The sequence below is a fragment of the Chinchilla lanigera genome, unplaced genomic scaffold (genome assembly GCF_000276665.1).
Source record: "Chinchilla lanigera isolate Chin_1 unplaced genomic scaffold, ChiLan1.0 scaffold00021, whole genome shotgun sequence".
Taxonomy (NCBI): Eukaryota; Metazoa; Chordata; class Mammalia; order Rodentia; family Chinchillidae; genus Chinchilla; species Chinchilla lanigera.
The window spans coordinates 20,832,224-20,843,225 of NW_004955422.1; the positions used below are offsets into that span (position 1 = coordinate 20,832,224).

General features: G+C 57.8%; 3 protein-coding genes across 9 annotated transcripts; 1 reads left to right on the forward strand and 2 right to left on the reverse strand.

Moving 5' to 3' along the window:
* Ppp1r14b (protein phosphatase 1, regulatory (inhibitor) subunit 14B) lies at positions 1 to 2,094 on the forward strand (the record flags this gene model as incomplete). The annotated part of the gene is given in 4 exon segments (XM_005384972.2): positions 1 to 170; positions 1,258 to 1,341; positions 1,626 to 1,658; positions 1,749 to 2,094. Coding segments are annotated over 4 exon segments (356 nt in total), but the record flags the coding sequence as incomplete, so codon positions are not given.
* Positions 2,095 to 2,517: 423 nt separating this feature from the next.
* Positions 2,518 to 5,371, reverse strand: Fkbp2 (FK506 binding protein 2, 13kDa). 5 transcript variants are annotated; one of them, XM_005384630.1, is made up of 7 exons: positions 5,218 to 5,310; positions 4,137 to 4,160; positions 3,805 to 3,973; positions 3,368 to 3,480; positions 3,196 to 3,242; positions 2,736 to 2,771; positions 2,518 to 2,661 (listed from the first exon to the last, which is right to left on the reverse strand). In XM_005384630.1, exons 3-7 carry the CDS (start codon positions 3,967 to 3,969, stop codon positions 2,600 to 2,602), a joined length of 423 nt encoding a protein of 140 aa, XP_005384687.1. In that variant the 5' UTR covers positions 3,970 to 3,973; positions 4,137 to 4,160; positions 5,218 to 5,310; the 3' UTR covers positions 2,518 to 2,599. The 5 variants fall into 5 exon arrangements, with proteins under 5 accessions (XP_005384687.1, XP_005384689.1, XP_005384684.1 ...); XM_005384632.2 differs by lacking the exon at positions 5,218 to 5,310 and adding an exon at positions 4,629 to 5,161; XM_005384627.2 differs by lacking the exon at positions 4,137 to 4,160 and having other exon boundaries at positions 5,218 to 5,371.
* Positions 5,372 to 7,831: 2,460 nt separating this feature from the next.
* Vegfb (vascular endothelial growth factor B) lies at positions 7,832 to 10,959 on the reverse strand. 3 transcript variants are annotated; one of them, XM_005384634.2, is made up of 7 exons: positions 10,900 to 10,959; positions 10,331 to 10,373; positions 9,811 to 10,007; positions 9,554 to 9,627; positions 9,325 to 9,360; positions 8,847 to 8,981; positions 7,832 to 8,242 (listed from the first exon to the last, which is right to left on the reverse strand). In XM_005384634.2, exons 1-7 carry the CDS (start codon positions 10,957 to 10,959, stop codon positions 8,221 to 8,223), a joined length of 567 nt encoding a protein of 188 aa, XP_005384691.2. In that variant the 3' UTR covers positions 7,832 to 8,220. The 3 variants fall into 3 exon arrangements, with proteins under 3 accessions (XP_005384691.2, XP_005384690.2, XP_013369416.1); XM_005384633.2 differs by having other exon boundaries at positions 8,847 to 9,082; XM_013513962.1 differs by lacking the exon at positions 10,900 to 10,959 and adding an exon at positions 10,524 to 10,880 and having other exon boundaries at positions 8,847 to 9,082.
* Positions 10,960 to 11,002: the final 43 nt, after the last annotated feature.

An 11,002-nucleotide genomic window follows, 5' to 3' on the forward strand; every position in this document is an offset into this window, starting at 1 on the left:
TTCAGAGCCCCCCGGGGGCCGCGGGCGAGGGCCCGGGCGACGCGGACGACGAGGGCCCAGTGAGACGCCAAGGGAAGGTCACCGTCAAGTACGACCGCAAGGAGCTGCGGAAGCGTCTCAACCTGGAGGAGTGGATCCTGGAACAGCTCACTCGCCTCTACGACTGCCAGGTATGTTTCCCCTCCCCGCGCGGCACCCTAAAGTCGGTCCTGAGCCGTCCTGCCCGGGAGTCCCGCAGCCCGCCCGCCTGTCATCGGAGTCAGAGGGCGCCCCTCTTGGGCGCGCAGCGCTCTCCGCACCAGACCTCCGCCCCCTATGTGCTCTTTCTTATCCGGCCTAAGTCTCTCAGACCCAACCTCCCTCATGCCACTCCCCAGGTCAAGCGAGGTGCCCTCCAAGAAGCCTTGAGGGATAGCCCGGCCTTGGCAGGGGGACAGGGCTAGTCAGGGTGGCGGTGGAAGGTGGTGTAACCTGCCTGGAGCTAGCTACCTTGGACCTCTGTTAAATGCACTGGTGGGGGTACTGTGGAGCGTCTCGATTGTTTTAGTGGGCTAGCCTGGAACTCCATCTTGGTATGTGGGCAGGTTAGCCCGATCTCTCTGGGCTCTGGTTCTCCACCCCATGACTCCCCGTTTGCTCAGATGGTGACTCAGGCCCCAGGGGGCAGGGTGGAGGAGTGGGCTTGCCTGGTGCTGCTTACCCTCGCCTAGCCCTGGAACGCAGCTGGCTCCAAACAGGGTAGTAGCTTCCTGGGGAGGAGGGGTGGTGGGCGTCCCCTTCCTCCCCCAAAGCATAGGCTCTTTGTTTCCCCTTTACCAGGCATGGATCCTTCCCCCTGACCCCTCACCCTTCACTTCCTCCTCACTCCCAGGAAGCTGTGACAGGTGTTTGGGGGAGGGGAGGGGGCTGTGATGAACTGGGACAGCTGGCCCCCACCAGTGCTCTTAGTGAGATGGAGGCCCGGATGCTGGGGAGACACATCTGCTGGGTTCCCAGTCCAAGGTCTCCAGCCCTGGCTGTCTGGCCTTGTCTGGCACCCCGGGTGCCCACTGGCAGGGACAGGAAGCTCCCCCCACATCGGGCAGTTTGCCTTGGCACCAGCCTGATCTGTTTTCCTTCTCAAGAGCAGCTGCCGTCGTCTGCTGGGCAGAGGGCTGGTCTGATCCTGAGAGAGGCAGGAACTGAAACCTGCCAGCCCCTCTCACACCTTCCCTCCCAACTCTCCCTTGTCTCTTCCTACCCTCACTCCCACCCCAGGAGGAGGAGATCCCAGAGCTGGAGATTGATGTGGATGAGCTCCTGGACATGGAAAGTGACGATACCCGGGCTGCCAGGGTCAAAGTGAGAGAGGGTTAGGGGATGGGTGGGGGCAGTGGGTGGGGTGCTACCAGGAGGCACTGTCCTTTGGGGAAGCAAGGCACTGAAACCAGGCTGCCTTTGGACTGGTTCTGCCAGCTCTGAGACTTTGGGCCTCAATTTCTGCCTCTGGAAACTGGGGCTGATGGTCCTTGCCTAGCAATGACATCTCCTAAGCCACAGGTGACCCCCAGTCCCTTGGAAGTGGTATAGGTGAGCTCTAGGTGTGGATCCCTGGGAACTCACTGTGTGTTTACCCCTCCCCGCAGGAGCTGCTGGTTGACTGTTACAAACCCACTGAGGTAAGTGGTTTCTCCAAAAGGTAGGGTGAGGGAAGCCTGGGCTTCTATCAGCTTGGGAGCTGGTCTTCCTAATGTCCCCTTCCTATATAGGCCTTCATCTCTGGCCTGCTGGACAAGATCCGGGGCATGCAGAAGCTGAGCACACCCCAGAAGAAGTAAGGGTCCCTGACCCAGGTGAACGGTGGCTCCCACAGGACAATCGCTGCCCCTCAGACCTCGTAGCAACAGCAATAACGGGGGACCCTGCAGCCAGGCCTGGTGCCATGAGCAGGGCTCCCTGTGCCCCTGGCCTACGGGTCTTTTCCCTTGCCCCCTCAGTTTTCCATTTTTGGGGTTTTTTTATTGTTATTAAACTGATGGGACTTTTTGTGTTTTTATATTGATTCTGCGGCACGGGCCCTTTAATAAAGCTAGGACATGCCTTTGGAGCAGTTAATCACAGGCTTGGCTGGTCTTTTAGGGTCTTTTAGGCTTCCCTACAACCACTGCCAGCTCAGCTTCTTCCCAGGTGACCGCAGGCCTTTGAGGGCGACGTAGCCATGGCGATAGCCCAGAGCTGGCTCCCAGACAGGCGCTGGAAGTGGCTGGGGAGCAGTGTCACAGGCAGCCCTCAGTACTTTTTATCCTCTCTGGACAAGGGTCACCGTGCCCATAAGCCCAGACCCTGAAACTCTGTAGTCAGAGGGGAGGCTGGAGCTGTGGTTTGGGGGGGTGGGGTGGGGGTAGGGTGTTGGGGATCATATTCAAGGCCTTGTATATGCTAAGCAAGCACTCTAGCCACTGAGTTATACCCCATTCCCTGAAGCTGTGGTCTTAACCTAAGTCTCTCAGGGCCCAGAAAGAAACACATGTTCACTCCTTGGACTTTTAAGATTTTTCTGTTTTGTTTTTTAAACAGTCTGGTCCCTCATAGGGTCCCCCCCCCACCCCTCTGAAGCTGGCTACAGTTCTGACCGGCGCTCAATCTTGAGCAGCTCCACCTCGAACACTAGGGTTGCACCACCTGGAGGGAGATGTGGGGTCAGACTGGAACCTGGGCTCCAGCAGGAGGCGTGGGGATGCAAGAAAAGGTATTACCTGGGATCTTTGGGGGAGCTCCTCGCTCTCCATATCCTGTGAAAAATGCACAAAGAAACAAAGTGAAGCCAGGGGTGGTAGTGCACGCCTATAATCCTAGCACTCAGGAGGCTGAGGTAGGAGGATTGCCTGGAGTTCGAGCCCAGCCAGAACTATATAGTGAGACCTTGTCTCAAAAAGTCAGAGAAGGAAAGTAAGGGGAGGATGATCTTTCAGCTTCAAGAGGACCAGAGTGGAGGGCGGGACAAATGGGAGGGGATGGCAAAGGTCTGGTGGGACAGCTGTAGGACAGGTACCACAACTGCGTGCCCCAAGTCTTGCCCTGTTCCTGCTGCTAGACAGCCAGCCTTTGGAGAGGCACTACAGTGAATGGATAGCGTGGAGTCCGATGAGGCTGAAGCCACCTTCACCCTTCATTCCACATACCCTGAACCCCCATCCCCCAGGAAGGATCTCTCACCCAGCTCAGATGGGATCACCAGCTTCCGCTTTTCCCCTTCACACATCCTGCAGGACAATATATGCTTAGCATGTGGCAACACCCAGGCTTCCAGTTCCCCCAGCTCCAGCTTAACTCCCAGCTCACCTCCTGGACCAGGACCATGCACACCCTGGCCCACTCCCAGACTCACCCCAGCAGCCCCTGGTCCCAGCCCTTGATGACCTGGCCTGTGCCAAGAGAGAAGACAAAGGGCTGGTTCTGGGGCAGGCTGCTGTCAAACTCTGTCCCATCTTCCAGTTTTCCCTGTGGGACAACAAGACCAATGAGGATGAGAAACCATTCCTGACACTCCTCATTCATCTGTTCTCCCCAACAAGCAGATCTTCACAGCACTGGTGGTCATATCCCTTGTAAGGGACAGAGCCTTGGATAGTTCAGAGTACACTGTCATACGTGCTGGCACCCACCCTGGGAAGCAGACAGTGGGAAACACTGAAAACCAGCTTAGAAGCAAAAGAAGAGTTCCCCTTCATCACCCTCCTGGTTGGGGGGACAAACCAGGTTCCCAAATCCTTTCTGGTCTCCATAAGCCCCACCCACCACAGAAACTCCACCCCCCTCACCCACCGTGTAGTGCATGTGCAAGACGTCTCCCTTGCGCGATTTGATAGGACAGTGGTCCACCCGCTTCTTGACCCCGATCTGCAGCTTCCGTTTGCCCTCGGGCCCTGTGGCCGTGGCCAGGGCACTCAGGCAGATGGACAATACTGTCAGGACCCAGCTCAGCCTCATGTCTCTGTGGGCACAGACCCCGACCAACCGACCGGGAGGAGGGTGGGGAGGGCATGGAACACGAGCAGGACCCTGGAAGTCTGAACCCCCACCATACCTTGCCTGCCCAAGGGTTCCCCTCGTCCCAGGTCACCACCCTCTCCCCCGGACTCCACGGCCACACTTACCAGTCCAGTGAGAAGGGGGCTTGGCTGAGGACCCCAGCAGCGAGGGGAGGGGGTCAGGGGAGGCCACAGCAGCCAGGGCCCCGCCCCTCTGCTCACCCCCCGACCTTCCCCCCCTCTTGGTCTCCACCTCTGCTCTTCAGTTCCCACCCGTCCCCTTACGCAACGTCCAGACCCTATCTGGCTGCACAACAGTTGCTCCAACTGGGCGGCCCCACTCACGCCACACCCAGCTGCCCCCTGTCCAGCATACCCACAGTTCTGCGGTTGCTGCAGGGGGTCGACCCCGAGGCACCCATACATCCCCGGTGGGAGGTTCCGGGGAGCCTCGTTCTTCCGGAGGTACCCCCCAGCCCGGACCCGTGTCTCCGCACGGGGCGCCGCCCCAGCTCTGGGCCCTCGGGGGCCGTCGGGGCACCCAGACTGGGCCTGTGTCGGCTGGCCGCCGAGCCCGCTCCACCCACACCACCTCTCCGGGGGGAGTCCTCGGCCTACCGCGTCCCCAGGCACGGCCACCGCGGAGACCGCCCCCGCGCGGACGTCCCGGGGCATTACTCAGGTTTAGCCCTTCGCTAGGCTCCTTGGTCCCGCCCCCTAGAGAATGAAGCTCCGCCCCCTGGTCCACAGCCCCGCCCTCGGCAGAACTAGATCCCTCTTCCTGAACTGCAGCCGGACCACTCACCGGATGAAGCCCCGCCCCTAATGCGTGGGTTCCACCGCCCTCTGTCTCCAAACACAAGGCTCCGCCCGCCACCAGTTCCCGCTCCTCCTCCAAGTGCCAGGCCCCACCTCCCAGCAGCCCTGGCCCCGCCCCCAACTGCCGAGCTCCTCCTTCCACCCGCAGCTGCTCGGAGGTCCCACCAGCCTTGGTCCCACGTCCCGCCCCGACTCCCAGGGCTCCGCCCCGTACAGCGTGAGAACCCTCCCCCTGCGACATCTCTGGACAGCTCCGACCCCACTCCGGTCTCCTTCCACCGATACCCCGTCGGCACCCAGAGCACCGGCCCGCTCCTACCCGGCCTGAGCCAGCCTGCCCTCCTGCACCCCGGCTGCCCCCCAGCCCGGGCTGTGGCCCCCCGCTCACCTCCTCGCCGCGCCCCCGGAGTCAACCCCGCTCGTGCTGCCGCCTCTGCGCAAGCGCGTTCCCTTCGCCGCCGGCCGGGCCACGCCGCCCTTGCTCATTGGACCTTGCGAAACCCGCTGCAGCGCGGCTTAGTCCCTGGCACCACCTCCATATCGGACGTCACCTCCGCCGGAACTGTACTCTGCGGGGTTTAGAGAAAGTGACTTCTGAAAGGGCCAAAGGCACTTCCGGCCAAGGTGACATTCCGGTCAACCAGGCGCGAATCCCAGAGGGGGTCTTGAGCGCCATCTTATGTCACCCCAGCATCTCGCATAGCCATCCTGCCCGCCTCAGGCTCCATTAGCTGCTGTGGAAACAGCTGGGTTTACATTACAGGTCTGTCACCAGTTGGCTGTGCGACCTTGACCGTATTCCTTTGCGTCTGGTAAACATGCTTGGTGACACCCACCCTACACGTCCCTGTGAGGCCGAGCCAAAGTGTAGTTTCAGGACCTTACCTGGAGTGGGAGGCCCTTCCCTCCTGAACCCCAACACCTGGTCAACCCCTGCCTGGTGCAAGCATGGTCAGGTCTGTAACGGTCAGGCTGAGCCCCGTCCTATACCACTTATTTCCATGTGCCTCAGTATCCACCAGTGCCCAATACTTTGTCCATTAACTGATTTCTTTTTTTGTTTGTTTTTTGTTTTTTCCCCGGTACCGGGAATCGAACTCATGACCTTGAGCTTGCCAGGCAGGCGCTGTCCATTAACTGATGTAACAAACTTGTAGTTGAGAGACAGCCACGTAGAGTGCTAGGGAGACAACCTGAGGCAACGCCCCAGACAAGTTTGCTTTTCGGAGCCAATTTCCTCAGTTTAAATGATCATAAATGGAGGATAATCATAACTTGAACCTCGGACCTCAGAACTGAGGGTAAACAGGAGATGCATGGGAAGCTTTGTGCAAGTTAGCCTGGGAGTTAAGTGGGTGCAGAGGTGTTAGCTGTAGGTCCCTATGACCATTAAAGCTGAGAAAATGATTTAAAAGTACTGGTCAGTATCACCCATTGCCTCTTACATTCCTGGCTTGGGCCTACCAGGATCACAACCACATCCACAAAACTAGTACCTCAGGGAAACCTCCCTTAGGGTTGCTGTTTCGGGTTCTGTTCCTGGTTGTGACTTAGCAGAGCAAAGCACTGGTCCCCAAAGCTGGCCCCCAGCACTAGGGGATGAGCTTTGGTCGGACAACTCAGGAATCTCAAGCAGCATCAGGAGAACAAGCCTAGAGTGGCAGGAAGGAGAAGACTGTAGGTTGGGGAGACAGTAGATTGTCTCCTACATCAAATGCACTAGCCACAGACCTCTGGTACTTCCCTTTAAGGTAGGGAGGAGTGAGTGGGGCAGAAGGTGTGTTTTAGAGCCCTGCTACAGGGAGAAAAAAGCAGCAGACACTAAAAGTCCTGCCCAGCAGGGAAAATGGGAGTCTTTTCTACTATGTGAAGACAGACTCAAACTTGTCTGGAGCACAGCGACCCTGACCCAGCAATCATTTCTTCTCTCCATATGCATATATTGAAACTCAGGCTCAGAAAAGGGTTGCCAGGAATGGTAGCACCTTCGTGTAATGCCAGCTGCTTGGAAGGCTGAGGCAGAAAGACCACAGGTTTAAGTCCAGCTTGGCTAACTTAGCATGACTCTGTCTCAAAATAAAAAGGCAGAGTGCTTGCCTAGGATGCACAAGGCCCTGGGTTTAATCCCAGCAGAGTGCTCACTTCAGCAGCACATATACTATAAAAAAAACTCAGCACTGAAAAATGAATGAATAAATAAATAAAAATTTAAAAGGCTAGAGAGGTAGCCTGACGGTAGAGCACCCCTAGATTCAATCCCCAGTATCACACACAAAAAAAAGTTTTTTTAAAAGAACTGGGTGTGTCGGACTGGGGATTTAGTTCAGGGGCATAGCACCTGCCTGGCAAGCACAAGGTCATGAGTTCGATTCCCAGTACCAGAAGGAAAAAACAAAAAAACAAAAAAACAAAAAAAACTGGGTGTGGTATTGTACACCTATAATCCCAGCACTCAGGAGGTGCAGGCAGGAGAATCTCCCTAAGTTCAAGGCCAGCCTGGGATACATAATGAGTTCAACACCAGTTTGAACTACATAGTGAATCTCTGTCTCAAAACAAACAAGCAGGGCCAGGTGTGGTGGCCCAGGCCTGTAATCCCAGTACTCCAGAGGCTGAGGCAGGAGGATCGTTGTGAGTTCAAGGCCAGCCTGGACTGCAAAGTGAACTCAAGGCCAGCCTGAACTGCATAGTGAGACCCTGTCTCAAGAAAACATGCAAAAGGCAGTAAGAACCAAGGTCATTCAGCAGATTGAGGTCCCACCACAAGTTCATTGGCCACAGGCTGAACCCTTGTGATAAACAGGGTGCAAGGATTCATATGCCCAACAACCCTACCAGGGAAGTGGTGAATCCATGATCCAGGCTCTGCCTGGGACCTGCTAGGGGACCTTAGTCCTCACTTCCTCCATCAGCACAGTGAGTAGGTAAGACAAGCTTCAGGTCTAGGAGGCAGTGATGTAAACCAGCCAGCCTGGATAGTGACAAACAGTGACACAGGCAGGGACAGCTCCTTCTATCTTTTTTATCAAGGTTGGGGAAATCACAGTTTCCATACCAAAGCCCAAATCCTATTATTTGCAGAGGTGGGGAGTCTTCTCAGGGGAGGAGAGGCAGGAGCCAGGTGTAAAATGCTCATCTCATGTGCACAGGGTAGCACACAACGCCCCCCTCCCCAGCTGGGACATGACCCCTCATGCTGCCCCCACATCTCATCAACTCTGTCAGAAAGCAGCATCGGGAGACAGCAGGAGAATCCTCTGAGAGGCCCAGGTCCTGAAGCAGCTTCCACTAGGACCAAGGTTTTGGGTTGGGCTGTTCTCAGGTTCTCCTTTCTTCTCCCATGGGGTATGATGTATGAGGCAAGTGGCCCCACAGTCTGAAAAGCAATGTGTCACCTTCGCAGCTTCCGGCACCTGCAGGGGGAGGAAGAGATCTGTTCTTGCTGGCCGAGCTCAGCCGCAGCACCTGTTGATACATTCCTATTAACGTCTGCCAACCTGTCTCTCCTGTCGCTCCCAGAAGCCCCCTGGCCTGGCTCACATGACATCACTGCATGGCCTCACTGAGGAGCACAGGGGTGTTGAGAAGCACTGCGGACAAAGGTGCCTAAAGGTTCCAACACATCCCTTGGTCTGTGGGGAGCCAAGTGGGGCAATGTCTGTCACAGGGGCTCCTGAGAAGGCCCAATGCTCGGCAAATATCCATTCTAGGTAGATGTCCTCCCCTCGAAATGGCTGACCACTGAGAGATGATGTGAGGTGCCCCCGCCACAGTCCTTGGCATCCTCCACCAGTATCACCTCTTCTGTGTCTGATTCACCCATTCAGATGTGGGCGGCTTTTATAGTCCACCGAGCCCCGTACCAGCAGACACTTGCTAAATGTTTATTCCATACATTCAGCAGCTTCCCTTTCCTGGCCCTCCTCCCACTGGTGGGCTCACCCTGGACCTGCTCCAGGACACAGCTTCAATGGCTTCCCTGATAAGTGCTGCCACCCCCACCCCCAGCCTGCTCACCTGCAGGTGTCTGGGTTGAGCTCTAAGCCCCGCCCTTGGCAACGGAGGAAGCTGCGGCGTCGGCAGCGGCAGCGGCAGGTCCAGGGGTCAGGGCGCTGGCAGCGCTGGCTGCAACGTGGGCAGAGGGGCCTGGGGCTGGAGTGGGATGGGTGATGTCAGCTGGGGAGGGTGCTCCGGGGGCAGGGTCCCAGCCCAGAACAGAGCGGGGCTGGGGGCGGTGATGGGGAATGGCAGCCCTAGGAGGAGAAGCAACATGTATGGGGAAGGAAGAATCTTCCCAGCAGTTGAGGACCGGCCGGGGGTGCACGGATCTGGGGATCAGAGGACGAGAGGGGGAAGACAGGTGGAGGGAAACACTGGGGAGGAACCAAAGTTTGTGACTCATTTATGTACCCCCTGGCCTACCCACACATCATATCCTGCCTGGGTGCTGGGCCTAGGCTCCAAACCCACCTCTGGAGTAGCCTCAGGGACTCACCTGTCCAGCTTCATAGCACTCTCTCTTTTTTTTGGTCTGAAAAGTAAAAACGACAAACACAAAAAGAAAAAGATCAGGAAAGCCAAGCATCCTGCTCTCTGGCCCCAGATCCCAGGCCTACCTCAGGATCCACTCTTAGACACCTGGTCCCCACTGTGGGGCACTGCCACACCCGACATCCCCCCCACGCCTGGACTCTGCAAGCTCAGAAGCTGGTCCTGGCTGGCACCTGCATTCACATTGGCTGTGTTCTTCCAGGGACATCTCCCCCAGCTGACTGCTTGGGTACCGGATCATGAGGATCTGTGCTCGGGAGAAGAACATGGAGAGACAGTGACGGGGCTGTGGGCTGGAGAGAGAATGACTCCTCCAATAGCCAGGACCCTGGTGGCCAGCCTCCAGCTTCCTGTGTGCTGCTCTTTGAGCTGGCCTGGCCCCCAGAGCACCACTGTCCACCCAGCCTGTTTGCCCCACTGGCCCAGGTACCTGCATTCGGACTTGGTGCTGTCCAGTGGGCACGCATTCCAGGCCGTCGTCAGGGCAGCAGCCACCGCAACGTTGCACAGTCACGCAGCTGGGCACCAGTTGTTTGGCCACAGTACCCATGAGCTCCATAGTCAAGGGCACCACCACCTCCCGAGGCTGGCAGGTGGCACGTGAATACACATCTATCCATGATACCACTGTGGGCAGACCCATAAGGGTTAAGTCCCCACTGGGTTTCCTGCAGCTACTCCCAGAACCTGTCCTCCCAGTCCTCCTGTGATGGCCACCCTCTACTATTCCCTCTTCTACCCTCCTAACCGGTCTTTCCCAGGCCTGTTTGTCAAGAACCCAGCAACCCCTCTGCCCCAACTTCTTCCTCTATGAAATGTGCAGAAAGAATAATAGTCTTCGTCTTACAGGAGAATCATGCTTATGCAAGATGAGACATTCTGAGGCTGGAATCAGGGCATGGGGCAGACCCACTTAGTACTGGCTGATGCCACATTACTGTAACTATTACCTTTCTTCTGATGGCCAGGGGCATCATTCTGGGAGACTGGGGCCTGTGGAGAGAAGAGACCTGGACCCCAGGTGCACTCTAGGAGGAGGTGGCCCCATGACTACCCCCAGGGCTCTGCCTTGGAATCTGGAGGCTTCACCTCCTCTAACATCTTTCGATTGCTCTGTACCCAGGGCCTCAGCACTAGCTTTACCTGTTGTCTCCTGGCCCAAGGATCTGCCCTCCCAAGACCCGCCATGCACACTCTGCCAGCTGTGTCAAATCTCCAACCCTCAGGGCTGGGCTTGCAGCGGGGGCCTCGGGTCAGGTCAAGAGAGGGCCCAGTGGGCAGGAATCAGGTCCTGCGGGACAAAGAGGCAGCTCCGCCCCCGACGGTGCCCAAGGGAAGAGGTGGGGCGGGGGAGTGGCCCAGGGTTGCGCGAGAGGGCCAGCTCTGAGGGGCACCTCCCCGGGGATGCCCGGGCCCCCGCGGTGTCCAAGCTGGAGGCCAAGGCCGCTGGGCGCCTCCTCACTTCCGCCAACCTTGAGAGGGCACGGCGGGGTGGGCGGGCCGTCGGGGCCGCGCGTACCTGGGCGGGGGCCAGTTGCAGGAGCGCGGCAAGCAGCAGGCGGCGGAGCAGGGGGCGCATGGTGCCCATGGGGGCTGCGCGCCAGGGGCGCCCGCATTGCCCT